Below are 16,678 nucleotides of genomic sequence, written 5' to 3'. Positions count from 1 at the left end.
TCTGAGCCCCGCCATGTTCCCATACAGCAGATTATAGCCACATATGGGGTATTGCCGTGTTCAGGAGAAATTGTTTAACAAACTGTGGGGGGCTTTTACTCCTTTAACCTCTTGTGAAAATGAAAACTTTGGAGATAAAGTGACATTTTAGTAATTTTTCATTTACACATCCCAATGTTAGTAAAATCTGTGAAACAACTGTAGGGTCTAAATGCTGACTATACCCCTTGATGAATTCTGTGAGGGGTGTGGATTCTAAAATGGGGTCACTTTTGGGGGGTTTCCATTGTTTTGGTACTCTAGGGTCTCTGCAAATAAGGCATGGCGCTGAAAATTATTCCAGCAAAATCTGCTGTTCAAACACCCAGTGTCGCTCCTTCCCTTCCATGCACTGCCGTGTGCCCAAAAATCAGTTTACACCCACATGTGGGGTATTTCTGTGCACGGGAGAAATTGCACAATAAACTGTCAGATGCATTTTCTCCTTCAACCCTTTGTGAATGTGTTAATTTTGGGTCTAAATGAATGTATTAGTGAAAAAAAATGAAATGTCTAAATTTCACTGCCATATTATTTTTATTCTTATGAAATGCTTAAAGGGTTAACAAACATCCCAAATGCTGTTTTGAATAATTTGAGGGGTGCAGTTTTGAAAATGGGGTAATTTATGGGGGTTTCTATTATACAGGCCTTTATAATTACTTTCAGAACTGAAGTGGTCCCTAAAAAATTGGTTTGGAGAATTTTCTTGTAAATCTGGAAAATTGCTGTTACACTTGTAAGCCTTGTGACGTCCAAAATAAATTAAAAGACAATCAAAAGATGATGCCAATATAAAGCAGAGATATGGGAGATAATATTTATTCATGTATTTGGATGGTATAACTATCCGCCTGAAAAGCAGAGAATTTCACATTTTGAAAATTGCAATTTTTTTCAAATTTCCATCAAATTTCCTAGTTTTTTTTATAAATAAATGCAAAAATATTGATTAGTGTTTACCACTAACATGAAGTATAATGTGTTACGAGAAAACCATCTCAAATTCATTTGTGTAAGTTAAAGCGTCTCAAAGTTATTGCCATTTAAAGTGACACATGTCAGTTTTGAAAAAAGAGGCCTGGTCTTTAACATACTTTTGGGCCTGGTCCTTAACCGGTTAAAGACGTCTACTGATATTTTTTTTACTATTCTTTCCTCAGTTTTAACTCTATTCTTTGTTGTTTCTCTGCTTCTTTCTGATATCTGAGGTCACCCTTATGAGGAGGCGGCCACAGCCTCTTTCCTTAGTATACTCCTTGAGATATTCGGAGAAGGTCTGTACTACGCTTTTGTTGCCTCATGTGTAGCATTCCCGTCTCATCTGTCATTGTAATCAGGTCCTGGCTTCCTTTTGTTGTCTGCATGTCTGTAGTACGTGATAAGTCATGTGTGTGAGCTCAGTATAAGACCAGATATCTTCCTGGAGAATGGACGCTCTCCGCACTTCCAATATTACTGCTTACTTTCCAATGAAGTGGTTTTGTGGTAAATACGTTGTCATTGAACTTGTTACATTCTGACTTTTTATTATGGAAAATCCTAAACGGAAACTTCACCAAAGCAGAAAGCATTGAGAGCTGGAAAAGAGTTTTGTTTTGGTACAGGAAATAAGACATTTTAGTTGTAATCCTATAAGGAATCTCATTGCAATACAGCAATGGAAAGATACGAGTATGAGAAGGAAAATATGTCACTATCTGGTATTTCCTGGATTAAAAACAGTGGCCACATGTTTGCCCACAGCATGCCGCATGTCTTAGTGATACTCACAGACCCTCGGGATCTACAGAAGTCAAAGGAAAAACAGTGGAGATATTAGTGTTCTGCGAGTGCTAGTAATAAAGAAACACATTTGTATATCTAAAACTTTCATTAGATGGTTGTAGAACAGTCTCTATGGATATTATCTGTCCCATACAGGAAACAATGGCCATTCAGCTGCAGACTGACCCGTTTAAGTCCTCATAAGGGCCTCATTTTATGGCCAATAGCTGCCAGTCCAAAGCATTGTTGGCTCCAGTCTAGGTATGGGGAATCTGTCACCAGTAGAGAACAACCCCCTTATGGTAATTGGCTATGGTGCACTCAGTGCGGTCAGGTTGAAGGTTCATATACATGGTGACTACCCTGCACTGACATCTATTCACATGCTAGAAGTCCTCAGCCTCACATGACCACTGAGACCAATCATCAGCCTTAGTGGAGGCTGGAGAGGAACCACTGATGCGCTCAGATACGTCCCAATGACACGGACATAGTTGAATTATAATATTCAGCCATCTTTCTATCAGAGTGTCTCAGTTGGGAATGGGTAAAGTACAATGCCAACTGAAGTTAGTACAATTCTGACTTTTTGTAGCAAGCATTACTTTTAAAGGGGTATTCCCACATCGCATACTCACCAGTCTTCGTTGCTGTAAATTCTTCTTTCTTCCGGCTTTATTGCGTCATTGGTGGGCGGGGTTACATATGCAAAGCCAGCGGCGAGATGCCGCTGGCCCTGCGTGCACGCTCATAGACCAGTCTAGCCTTCACAATGTGAATACAGACCCGGCATCCGCCTCTCTCTATTACAGTGGATGCTGGGTTTGCATTCGCATTGTGAAGGCTAGACTGGTCTATGAGCGCGCACGCAAGGCCAGCAGCATCTCGCCGCTTGGCTTTGCATATGTGAATACAGACCCGGCATCCGCTGTAATAGAGAGGCGGATGCCGGGGAGTGTAGACGCCGGCACAGATGCACAGATGCCTGCAACATCGCTATGCTCCTGCCCTGCGTGAAGCCAGCAGCGGCAGAAGCGATGCTGTTATTCTGCTCCTCCGCTGCTGGCTTCATGCAGGGCAGGAGCATAGCGATGTTGCAGGCATCTGTGCTGGCATCTAACCGTCCCCGGCATCCGCCTCTCTATTACAGCGGATGCCGGGTCTGTATTGGTGGCCCCTTCCCCCAAAGGGTAAACTACCCCCCCCCTCCCCTCCAGGCTCGCTCCCGTGCACTTAGCCCCTCCTCCCTCTCCCATCAGAGCAGCAGATACATCACTTGACTTATGACAAGATAAGTCAAGGGATGTCTCCCAAAAAAATGAATAAAGTAAGATAGTGGACAAACAAAGCAGTTTTGCTGAAGCAATGTATTTAGGAAAAGTCTTACATTCACATTAGCAAACAGTATAGATAGGATCCTTGTGATGGGACAACCCCTTTAAGCCTTGCATTATGTCGTTGGCAATTGTTCTTATACTATCATGACCCCCACACTCATCAGTAACAATTCACCCTTTCCATGCTTTGAGGTGCTTTCATACATGTTGAATGACATAATCTTACAGGATGTAATGTGGTGCCATTCAGAACTTGCAAAAACACTTGTAGTCTGAGCCAATAGCAAACTGTAAACTAAGGAAATACATAGTGGATAAGTGTCACGGAGCAAAAGTATACGTCCTTCCTCCGGAAAATATCTTGAATCAACAGGGACGCAAGAGGCCGGGAGACAACAGCAATTTATTGTAATCCACAAAGTTAGTAGCCGGCGGCGGTCACATCAACCGTAATAACAATAAGTCCACAGAAGTCACAATCCAATGATAACTTTGGTTCCTTGGTCCTGTAACTAAGTCCTGGCTCTCTGCAGAGCTGTGCACAGGCCGGCTAACCCATACTAACTGCTAGCTACATCTATATACTAAACTGTTACTTCCTATATCTGGAGGTGGGAAGGGCTGAGTCACAGATCCTTCCCCCCTCACCTATGCCAAGGAGAGCAGACTCCCTGTCTCTTTTGAACAATGCACAGTCCAACATCTTCTTGGAGACACTGATCAGATTATCTCCACCCATTGTCCTCACTAGTTAGAGGTATTTGCATACAATGTGCTAACACACTAGACCCTAATCAGCCAACTACACACTGATGTTTACAACAGGTTAGAGAATACATTCCACATGAAATATATATTACACATTGCCTATTGCCGGACTCTAACCATCCCGTGACAACCCCTCCCCCTCTCAAAACATGTGCATGACACAATTGGCCTACACAGGTAAATTGGGGAATGCACATCAGTCTCTATAGCTCATATGTCCTCCTGCCGGGATAACCCATCCGCGTTCTGGTGTTGGCTCCCTCGGCGGTACTGAATGGTAAAGTTGTAGGGTTGAAGGGCTGGCATCTGTCAGAAAATCCGGTGGATCCATGTTGGCTTCTCCCTGAGCTTGGCTTCGGGTCACTGCTTCCACAAAGTGGCACTGTAGATTTCCAACATCGTTGCCTAACAGAACATCGGCCGGCAGCCCGCTCATCACACCAATTGTGCATCGTTTTGGTCCATAACCATAGTCGAGTTCCACGGTAGCTTTAGGAATACGTTTCCGAGTACCCCCTGCCAACTTGATAGAAATGCCAGGGCCCTCCTCTAGGGCCTCGGGTCGCACAACTCGGGGGTCCGCTACCGTTAGGAAAGCTCCCGAGTCCCGGAATCCAACAACTGTTCGGCCATCCAGTAGGACCTCCTGCAAGTGCTTCCGCTGAAGGTTTGCGGGATGTGTGGCGGAGGGCTGAATCCCATAGACCCCTGGAGGTGGAACAGATGGGTCATTCATGGAGTCATCTGGAAATGGGGCCAAACTTTCTGTCCTAGGGGTGGTTCCCAGGTAGTGAATAGGCCGGGATGCCACGGTGGCCCGTGCCCCCATGTTAGCAGGGCAACTAGCTTGCAAATGTCCAGGCCGCCCGCACCCAAAACATCTGCGCTCTAGCATTCTTCCAGTGGGTCGTTGTCTAGGGACAGGGTTGTTCATAGCTGGAGGCCGATGGGCTGGGGCAGGGGTAGAGGGGGAATTGTAATCCTGAGGCCGGACACGAAAGGTGGGTGGCTGGCTGAAGGGTGTCTGGCGGACTGTGGTAGTTTTCCGCTCCTCTGCAAACAACCTCTTCCACTGCGGCTTGATGGTCAGGCCCTCATCTGCAAGGGAAGCAGCTTGCTCCACTGTGGCTGGGTTCCGTTCCAGCACCCACTCACGGATCTCAGCGGGGCACTGGGAAAAGAACTGTTCCTTAAGTATGACTTGGAGGATCTTATCGACTGTGACAGCCTCCTCTCCTTCTAGCCAGCGCTTGCATGCTTGCTTCAACTTGTGGGCGAACATGTGGAAGGAGCTTCCCCCATTGTAAGACAAAGAGCGGAACTGAACTCGGTAGGTCTCTGGAGTGACTGCATAATACTTCTGCACTGCTCTTTTAATGGCCTCATAGTCCCGCTGATCACTAGGGTCCATGGCTCTGAGAGCTTCCGCAGCCCCATCTCGTAGGTGCCCCACCAGATACCGGACCCAATCCTTCTCTGGGACTTCCATCAGGCGGCACTGGTGTTCGAAGTCCTGAAAATATCCATCAACATCCCCAGCCGCTTCATCAAAGGTCTTGAAGTGTTTATGGGAGACATATGGTGGTTCTCTCACTGTTGGGCTGGGGGTCGACGTTTGATTATAATTCCGCGTAGTTATCTCAGCCATTCGCATTTCATGCGCCATTCTTTCCTTTTCATGCGCCATTCTCTGTTCCTCCTTCTCCGTTTCCTGAGCCCTCTGTAACGCTCTACTCCTTTGCTCTGCAGTTGCTCCTAGCCCCAGCACTGCCAATTCCTCCTCATACAAAACAACCCATCTGCTCTTTTGGGTCTGTACCTGCCACTCCCGTATCTCTACTGTCTCCTGGGGGCAGCCCTCCTCATGGTCGCTTTGCAGGGTCATCTCCTCCAGTGCCTCGATCAGTTGATCTTTCGTTCTTCCCTGGTAACTCAGGTTTAGTTCCCGGGCCCTTACTTGTAGACTTGCCATAGTCCAGTTCCTGTATTCTGAGGTTGTGGCTCCATTAATCGCTGGGCTGCTGTAGTCCATCTCGCTGTCCGCTGTTGATCCCACCGCTGCCAACCAGTTGTCACGGAGCAAAAGTATACGTCCTTCCTCCGGAAAATATCTTGAATCAACAGGGACGCAAGAGGCCGGGAGACAACAGCAATTTATTGTAATCCACAAAGTTAGTAGCCGGCGGCGGTCACATCAACCGTAATAACAATAAGTCCACAGAAGTCACAATCCAATGATAACTTTGGTTCCTTGGTCCTGTAACTAAGTCCTGGCTCTCTGCAGAGCTGTGCACAGGCCGGCTAACCCATACTAACTGCTAGCTACATCTATATACTAAACTGTTACTTCCTATATCTGGAGGTGGGAAGGGCTGAGTCACAGATCCTTCCCCCCTCACCTATGCCAAGGAGAGCAGACTCCCTGTCTCTTTTGAACAATGCACAGTCCAACATCTTCTTGGAGACACTGATCAGATTATCTCCACCCATTGTCCTCACTAGTTAGAGGTATTTGCATACAATGTGCTAACACACTAGACCCTAATCAGCCAACTACACACTGATGTTTACAACAGGTTAGAGAATACATTCCACATGAAATATATATTACACATTGCCTATTGCCGGACTCTAACCATCCCGTGACAATAAGTATCTAACAGATTATAAATATCTTTCCAGTACAGCGCTATAATGAGCTGAATATGTGATAGCACTGATGACTCCTTGTGATTCGGTCCTGCCATCACACATGGAGAGGATGAAATATTTACATCAGCAATCAGCAGATCCTTCTGTGGCAATCAGAGCGCTAAAGTTGTCTGATGACGCAATTATGTCTGATGAAAGGTAAGGATCTCCCGTCTACAGTTCATCAGGTGAATTGAGGGATAGCCATGAAAGTAAATTAACTTACCAACCTGGTGACTTCTCCTTCCACATGCCGTTATCTGTTCTTCTTACTTAGGTCGGGGTTATACACATCTTGCTGAGGGACATCTGCATTAGATACTAATCTATTAAATTACATATTGCCCAGATTTTTTTTTTTACAAGAGCTACCTGAAACTCAGTAGCGTTATACGTACATGTTATGGGCCAACAGAGGCAACACTTGTAGACAGGTGTAGATAGACTCTAATGAAATGAAGCAATAATATTAATAAATTTGCTCTACAGATGTGAGGTACAGAATCTTAAGGCTGGATTCACATTGCTTATTTTAATATATAATGGCAGTAATGCCCAGAACATTACTACGAATTTCACCTGAAAAGTCATAGGCACTGCTCCACCGATTCTGGTGACAGTGGAATGTTATCTCTAGCTCTGACTGTTCCCAAGCCATCAATGCAGTTAGTTTTAGTAGATGTAATAATAATAATAATAATAATAATAAGGCATCTACTGTCCAGTGGGCAGTCTTAGGCAACAACAGGATCTGGGTGTGAATCTGATCTCTGGTACTGCAATGGATAGCGGATCATGGACCCATTATACAGATGACTGTTCTGACACGTTATAATGCTGCTTATGGGAAGACAGGTTGCAGCCATGCACTTATTTACAGGTACATTAACATTCAACTACCAGTGATAGCTATGTCTAAGCGGTATACTTTGTTAAAATTGGTGAGAGATTTGGGCTGCCATGGACCATTCGGGAGCCTTTGGGCCCCAGGTAGCCACCCAAAAGGCCATATTTTAATTCACCGTTGGTACCAACCAAGAGCTGGGCAGTAACTACTTGGAGCCATCTGGCCATTTAAGATAGCAGGTGCAACATATACCTGCAAAGTGCCTTGGATGTAGCCTAGTAAGCAAACAATCTGCTGAACCACAGGGGTGCAAGTGAACACAGCTTATAGAAAATCTCACCAACTCCAGTTTTAGCTATGAAGTATATTCTAGTGGGTGGGGTGATAAAGAAATATGAAAAACTATGTAAAGAAGTAAGTGTGCCCTGACTGTAGCTGTATGGTCCCCACAATGGTACAGCTAGTGGCTCTTATCTCTATGACACATCTGCCCACATCAGGAAGCATGGCCGCAGCCAGATAATAGGTTTATCCTGTCTAGAGGTCAGGGGCTAACTCTCTTGCTCCAGCTCCACTTTATCCCAGAGGAAATAATGGCATCTGGATATTCTGCGTTGTGATGTCTCCATACTGTATGAGTGCACAGCTTTTATACTTGACATCACTGGTGTCCTAGGGGGATTTCATGCCGTTAAAGTGACATAATGAAGGGAGGATTTCTGTAATGTGGCTGCCTTACTTTCCTGCTGTCCCCCGCACTCTCCTTCACAGCAGGGCGGCTCGGTAGATGGAAAGACAAATAATTTCGTGTATACAATGGGCCATGCTGTCAGCCTGTGATAGAGAATGAGACGACACTCGGGGACAGGCTGTCTCTTCTATTCATACTGTACACCGTGATGGTGACAAAGTTAATGAAGACGCTATTCACAGAAGTCTGTCATGGTAAACTCCTGTCACTCCGTGATATTATTAGTTTATTGCCATTGTTACCACAGCAACCCGAGACCGTAAAAACTAGCAACGCAACCTCTCAATATGGAAGGTAAACTTGCAGAGAGCAATGAGTGACTGCTTTACATAAGGCTCCTTACCAATAAAACATTATCAATTTCTATATTGCAAATTATACATATGCAAATACATTATAGAGCAACGTGCAATATGGACAGATAGCCAAGTTGTGTACAGGGACTGCTCGGTGTCTGGGATTCAAAGAAAAGATGGTCGGGACCCCAGGTGGCGTTAACACTGTGGGGTTTGGCTGCAGCAAAAAATTGGTGTTTTACAATCGTGAATCCCATCCACACACTGCGGGAAAATATACGCAGCGGACATGCTGGTATTTCCAAAACTGTTGCGGTTTTGGAAATCGCAGCATGCCAATTATACCTACAGAAATGCTGGCAATTTCCCTATAGGTATAATAGAAGCAAAAGTCTGCAGAGTAAACCCCTGAAAACTGCAGCAGGAAAAAACGCAATGCATTACGGCTTTTCCCCACAGCGCTTTTTTGCTGCAGGCCGCTACATGGATCTTAGCCTCAGGCTAAAGCCAAAGCTTGTGGAAATGCAGCAGAAAGAAATCTCTGGTTTATCCATTACTAGCAAAGTGAATAAGATTCCATTCATCTCATGCACATCTTCAGCCTTAGCCTGAAAGTTGTCCAGGATTCTGCAAACGTGTCTGCTTCCTTTCAGCACCACACCTATCCTCAGGTTAGGAGTGATATTACAGATCATTCACTTAAAGAGGTTCTGCTATAAAAAATTATTTAACTGTTCTCTATGAAGGATCTTTGACAAGCCTAGGGAGCCTACTGAAGCTTCCACGGCTTGTCATTGTATCACGTCTATTGCAGGCTTCACGTTTATTCTCCAGTTCCATCACAATCTGATTTTTTTTCTCCAGCTTCCCAGCACATCGTGCAGAATATTAAATGGGACCATTACAAAGTACAATTTATCCCACAAAAGCTAAGTGCTCATATGGCTCTGAGAATGAAAAAAAAAAAATCAAAAAGTTATGGCTTCTGGAAGGTGGGGAGTCAAAAATAAAAATCGCAAAATGGCTGTGGCAGGGGTAAACAAAGTGGATCTGCAGCACTGGACACAACCATGGACATGTGTGACACTGTTCTTGGAAGAAATCAGCCATGTGTCTATAATCTTTGGGGACTTTATCTTCTTCTTAAAAAATAAGCACAGTGGATGAAAGTTTTTTTTTGTTTTTTTTTAAACATTAGTTTAGTGATGAAGGATGTAAAATCCGCCATTCTGACCCCAGGAAATTTAACAGCCCATACAAAACCAGTCCCCAAGTTGTTTTCTGTAATTATGGATAGTGTATGGACCCATTCATTTCTATCATCAGAGGGAAGAAGCCAGCGGCTCAGGATGAAGATCTGTGCTCACTGGTCCACAAATTGGACCGTCAAACAGAATAGATATATTGAATGCCCTTTATTTGACAGAAGTGTAGTTCACAACGCGTTTTGAGGTCCACAAGCTCTTCTTCAGGTACATAATTACTTGCCGGGTGAGGTCAGATGCATCTGATCTGATGAAGAGCTTGTGGAGCTCGAAACGCATTATGAAGTACACTTCTGTCAAATAAAGGGCATTCAATATATCCATTCTGTTTGACGGTCCAATTTGTGGACCATTGAGCACAGATCTTCATCCTGAGCCGCTGGCTTCTTCCCTCTGACTACTGTCTGGTCCTCGGTGACCAGTCTGTGGATTCTGCAGCCACCTTCTCCTTCTATGCCTCCATTGGTGTTGTGACCTGTTTACAACACCTGAAGGTGAGGGACCAACTGGTTCATTTTTATTTCCACAATTTAAGGCCAACACATCTACACTTCATTGGTCTCCCCTTTTTGTCTTCATTCATTTCTATGGCCCCAGAAACCATCTGCAAAATATAGAGCAGGTTGTACTCCTGTCTGTATTTGCCACCTAGACTTGCCCACACAAGTTTACAGGATCATACAAGTCTTTGGATCTGATCCGACTCAGACCTCTCCCTCAATGCACTAGCAGACTAGATTTCTTTCCACTTCTGACTGCTTGTGTTATTACAGATGTATATAGGCACAGACAGTACACAGCTTTCCTTAGATCTCCCTTTTTGTGTATGAGATCTTTTTAGTTACATCGTGTGTTTTGATCTTCTACGTTATGTTCTCTTGACCTTTTCTCAGCTTTTTCTTTATTATTTTAATTATTCCTGGACTTATTACATGTAGAGACCCTATATAGTGCACACCACGAGCCCAAGGGAGAAAAGTAAAATGTGCTGAACCTGTAATAGGGATATTAGCAGTAGAAAACCCTCTAGGACACCAGAGAAGTCCCAGCAGTACTGCCTATTTTAATAGGGAGACTGCAATATGAATGGACTGGTTTGCACAGCTGAATGTAAAGTTCAGGCTTTCCATACATCTTTGTTCTAAAATGGGAATTGATCCAAGTGAGAAAGGGAAAGAACTGCAATACCAAATTCAGGGCACAACTTCTACCTCCTTGTAATCTCATCAGCAATAAAAATTCTTAATATCTACTATCCTCTGAAACAATATAAGCATCAGGAAATACCTATGCAGGTCAAATGCAAGTAGTAAAAAAAAAATAAAAAAAATAAAAAATATTATATTAATAGAATAATGTGACTACATAAAAATAGGTTTATGGCGCTACCATTTACTTATAGCATTAATGGATATAGGTGGAAATTATTGGACATTAGCTTGTTCAGTAGAAAAATCTTGTCGTTATGGAAACAGACTTATTAGTGAATATTCCGGTACAATCCATCAAGGAATGCTAGATAGAGGTTTCTTTTTGTCTTGCAATTAGAAATGTCAATCACTAAGTTGGTTACGTCCATGGGAAAACCTTATTTAAATTAATTGACAAATAAAAGTGAAACATTTTTGTAAATATTAGAGTTGGGCGAATCAGTTTATAACAAGTCCGATTTTTACTGAATATTTCAAATTGTCCAGTCTTTAACAAAACCAAAGAATTTGGGATTCGTTTCGGATGAACTAAAATGGTTGCCGCGAATGGATGATCACAGGACCACGGCCACCATTATTAGCAAAGGTTCTGCCGTCACAGAAGAGCCAACTGAATGAGCTAGTGGCGGCAGCGGCTCTCCTGTGATTGGTCCATCCCAATTTAGCATCAGAACAGCTACTTTGGGGCTAAATTTAGATGAGTCACAGGAGAGCGGCTGCTGCTATTGAATCCAATTTGTGGGGGTGAATCACAGCAGAGTTGCCACCACCATGTATAAACATTTTGAGCATTTGAATCTAGCGCCAAATTCAAATGGGGGAATCACAGGTTTCTAGTGCCCTCCAAGAGTATTCTCCACTAGGTGTTAAGCCAAATTAAGGTGTGGTTCGGACCACATTTGTAGACCCAAAACTATACCTGAGGGATAGACCCATCACTAGTAAATAGAAGTCATTAAAAAGGTTTAAAGATTTTCTCTAACCCTCTTAGATGTGACAATGTTGGTCAGATCCTTTGGCAACCGGAGTGTGGGAACGGCCTATGCTATGGCACTTGTCACAAACCCAGCAATGATTTCCTTACTGTGGCCGGGTTATCTTTATATACATATATGGACCCTGACTATCCACAAGGAAATCCAGGCCGGGTTCCTGACACGTGCTAAACCATAGAAGGTTCACCTATCCTTGGTCATATCCACTGGTTAGAGAAAAGCAACTACCATATTTTTATATTTGTAGGCAATGAAAAGTCTTTTGCACATATAAATAAAACACATTGTAATGTTCCCATATTTACTGAATATAGTAATGTTTATTGGAAAACCCCTTTAACTGGGGGTGAAACATGTAGAAGGAGTAGTACGTTATGCAAATATTCTTGGGATACGGTCAGGCCTGGTTCACATCTGCGTGTGGGTTTCTAAACCTATACGCAATAAAAAAAAAAGCAGTTACCTTCAGACCCCTAGACTCCCCAAACGCAGATGTGAAAAGGGCCTAAGTAGTGGGCACTCCATTAATATTATGCTTAATCTATCGGAGGTTGATAGGGAATTTGTAAATGTAACCAGAAAAAAAAAAAAAGGTTATACGTACATCTGAACGCCCAACCACTGCTCCAGTAAAACAACTCCTTGACAAGACAACAATGGGGATGGAGAATCAGGGCTTCCCATTCTGTCAAACCCCTCCAGTCTATCATTTATTGCCCCTCCAGTATGTAGGTGATGTTTCAGGTTGAAATACTCCTTTAATAAAAGGTCTGTGTCAAGTCCGTGCTAAAGGTAACAGATCAGCATTATTTGGAGCCAGTTTAAAGAATACAATGGGGAATTGTATAAACAGACATTTCCTAATCTGGTAGAACATTACAGCTGCTCTCCAATGATAAAACGCCCAGTTAACCTGAATATTATTCTTTGTACTCCTTTTCTCAGCAGAAACCTCATGTCTAAAGTCCACAGACAGTAATGGCTCCTGGTTACCCAACATACTCAGACCTTGGTTTAGGGTCAGTGCACACAGTTTTTTGGCATAGATTTTGACGCTGAACCCGCCTCCAAAAAAAGCCTTTGTATTTAGATACGAGACTAGGAAAGAACATTGACTTCTTAGGGTCCGTTCACACGATGTAACGCGCCGTTGATTCTGACACGTAAACTCGTGTCAGAGTCAGTGCTGCAAAACAGAATCCCACTGACTTCAATGGGTTCGGTTTAGTGCACCTCACACATTGAAATCAATGGGAGGCTTTTTAACCCATTGATTTCAATGTGTTACGTGCGCTAAACGGAACCCATTGCAGTCAATGGGATTCTGTTTTGCAGCACTGACTCTGGCATGAGTTTACATGTCATAATCAATGTCATGTTACATCATGTGAACAGACCCTTAGAATGATCTTCACATATCTCATTTGCTCCCCCTTCCTTCCCTAGGGTACGTCCTTGTACTTTCCTATTATCTACCCATTAGTACGGAACCACAATAAGTTAATTTACAAGGAAAAATTCACCAACAAGTAGAAGGATCATCTTTGTAAAAAACGGCTTGGTTTATTTTACATACTGATGGCCTGCAGTTCTCCAGGCATAGAGTTTAACATAAAATGGTGTTAAATATAAGACCCAACAGCCTGTCATGTCCATTAGATATGCGTCATCATAATCACTTAAAATAAATGCACTAATTAGTGTTTTAATCCTTTACTATACAAACGATATTACATGATTTGTTTAGTGGTGAAAACACAGCGAATGACGGCGAGGCCGCCAAACACGGCTTTCCTTTTACTTAGTACACAAACTTACAGAATTCGAGTTAAATTGGCTTTGAAAAGACTTATAAAAAGATACAATTCCATAGTTTCTGTATAAAGCCCTTAAAAAAAATGATTTGCCTCATTAAACAGAATGCAGGTAATAAAGCGGAATGATGGCACCGCCATAAAAGAGGAGAAACAAGAACATCTCAGGCGCTGTAAACAAAACACATTACCAAATGCCTTTCTGTCCTAGAGAACCCATCTCAGACCTTTACACGTTGCATCATCAAATGTAGCATAGGATATACCGGAGCTTCATGATGTATTGTTAGATAAACAGATTTGTGAAGAAAAAAAATAAAATAAATGTTTATTGCCAGATATGTGTCAGCTGCAATTGTGAAATTTTGCATGAGCATACATGACCAGCCAGCTCCGCACTGGGGATCATATGCTTAAACCACAGTAAATAAAAGTGTCATTAAAAACATTCACATTTTGTCTCCAGTCACCTCACGCTAGTGTTCGTTGTTACCAAAGAAAAGCCAAAAGTGCTGTGGCAGCGAGCCCTGCACTAATGGATGGGATAGGCTAAGGACCATATTACTCAGGAGGGGACAAGAGATGGGATAGGCTAAGGACCATATTACTCAGGAGGGGACAAGAGCTGTAGATATGAAGAAGGATTCAGTTTTCTGCAAATAAAGATCATTCCTTGCATAATTGTACACAATATCCAAAAGACTTTCAGTATCAATTCTTTTTCTTCTTCAAGATCCCTGCTGACTGTCCTGGTCACATGGCTATGACACATACACAGCTTGGTGTGGTGCGATACCTGGCGACACAATGCGCCTTCAGCCCACAGCTTTCCCTTTTTATCCCTCCATACGCGTGTGCTTGGCTGAGTATCATCTAAATAACAGCAAGGGGGTAGAAAGCTGCCCCCAGACACCCCAGAGAATGACCACCACCCCCCACCCCTGCAGTACACTTCATTATACAAGGAATAGGCTTTATTATGTGAAACTGGAATACCCCTTTAAAGCCTTCTCTATAATAATAAATGTAAGATTGCATACACACGATTATCTCCACTTACACTCACCACTCCAGATTAACCCTCTGTAGTCTGCAAATGCTCACCATAATATATGCCGCCATTATGATGGCTACACAACCGCCCCCTGAAACTGCCATTCTTTAGAGACATGCAGAGCAGTATAAAAGCCTATAGAGGCAAACCCGTGATACTGCAGATAGCAAGAATAAGGTGCTCAGTACCCTAAAGGACAACAGTGACAGTGGCGCCACCTATGGCAACAGCAGTACGTTCTTCTTTGACCCCCACCAGTTAATTTCTAGTCTATAAATAATTTGCACCTAAAACCTTCAGTGGCTCATATAGAATAATGGGTTGAGTAAGAAGCATTGCCACTGCACCCACTGACAGGCCTTTATATAAATGGCAGTAAAAAGGGATTTATTGTCAATCTGAGAGTCAGGAAAATAAACAGAATATATGATGACCAGCATTTAATAAAATAAAAAAAGAGGAAATTTTTTTGTAGAGGAATGAAATGTTTGGTCCAGCGAGCTCCGATTTATGACCTTGAAATGTTGGGCTGGACAATACTCTCATGGCTTTCTTCACCATCAATACCAAGGAACTTTTCTTTGGGACCTGCTCTGAATCACATGATTTGTCCATTTACAATACTTTCAAAGTGGTTTTGTGCAACCGTACTGTGGATTTCCAGTTCGCCATAAGCATGCAGAGTGATCGCGACTCTCCTTTTCCTTTTAGAAACAGGTAAGAATTTATGTAAAGTCTTGCTTCTACTTTTGGCAGATTTGTGCATTTGATGTCTAGTCTGTAATCTTATAGATTGTCTCCAGGTTGGTACTGTGGCTCTGTTGCAGTAAAGTAGTCTTCTAAAAAGGACTGAATGTATTCAAAGGTTGGCCTTTCATCCGGGTCCTTCTTCCAGCACAGTTTCATTAATTCGTGCAGGGATTCTGGGCAGCCTTGAGGGCAGGGCATCCTATAGCCCCGCTCCACTTGTTCCAGAACTTCCCTGTTCACCATCCCTATAGAAAGGAAGGAACGCCGTTACTACATAAAAACTACCATCACTATATGACCCCCGGAAGAAGGCTTAGCGTGCCGAAACGTGCGTCGGGCTGACAAACAGACACTAGGTGTTCTTGCCTTACATCACAGTGATTCTATATGGGTAAGATGGCATATTTCTTCTTGATGTAGACCTATCCTTATTGTATTTTACATTATGTGTGCATTATACCTGCGGCTCGGACTCCCTGATGACAATATGTTGTAAACATGGGTTTATCCCTGTTCCTGCTTCGGAAATACATATTATTGGCCATTTTCTGACTTTATGTGGAATTAAGGAGAGTGTTCTTTCTGCAATCAGGATATTATGACTATATACATGCTTAGTCAATACTAGGAGAGTAGTTTAGCTGCATTCGGGTAGTGTGATTATTTAATAAATTGTTTGTGGAGGTTGCATCAGGTGTAGTTCATCTTACTATATATGTGCAATACTATTTCACTAAGATTCATCTATGTGTACTGTTTTATACGGTGTTTTGCATCTGTCCAGTATATGTGTATTTCTCTATATTGATGTATATAATTTTTAACATTGTGTTAATAAAGGCATATATCTTTTATACTTGAACCTGTAGTTGGATATGTTGAGTGTCGACAACCATCTGGCCTGTTCCAGTTTTGTGTTTGTATATCTATGTTTGTGGTTTAAGACATGCTAGGTTTGAAGGGCTTAATGAGGGAGGGAGGTAGGATTGAATTATGATGGGTTATACCTATTCCTCCAATAGATGTGCTATACTTTTGGTATATTCATCACTATATAAAGAATTTTACTATGTATTTACAGGTTGTGTCTGTC

The 16,678-nt window shown here is 42.8% G+C and overlaps 1 protein-coding gene across 1 annotated transcript in view; it reads right to left on the bottom strand.

Moving 5' to 3' along the window:
• Positions 1-13,514: 13,514 nt before the first annotated feature.
• YES1 (YES proto-oncogene 1, Src family tyrosine kinase) overlaps positions 13,515-16,678 on the bottom strand; it is a 51,365-nt gene continuing 48,201 nt past the window's right edge. Inside the window, exon 12 of the mRNA XM_075270648.1 lies at positions 13,515-15,830. Within this exon, the coding sequence (XP_075126749.1) occupies positions 15,622-15,830 (209 nt within the window). The 3' untranslated portion in view covers positions 13,515-15,621. The remainder of the gene's footprint in view (positions 15,831-16,678) is intronic.

Source organism: Leptodactylus fuscus, chromosome 4, assembly GCF_031893055.1.
Source record: "Leptodactylus fuscus isolate aLepFus1 chromosome 4, aLepFus1.hap2, whole genome shotgun sequence".
Taxonomy (NCBI): Eukaryota; Metazoa; Chordata; class Amphibia; order Anura; family Leptodactylidae; genus Leptodactylus; species Leptodactylus fuscus.
Note: the sequence above shows the minus strand (reverse complement) of the source record. Positions and strands in the feature narration are given on the sequence as shown.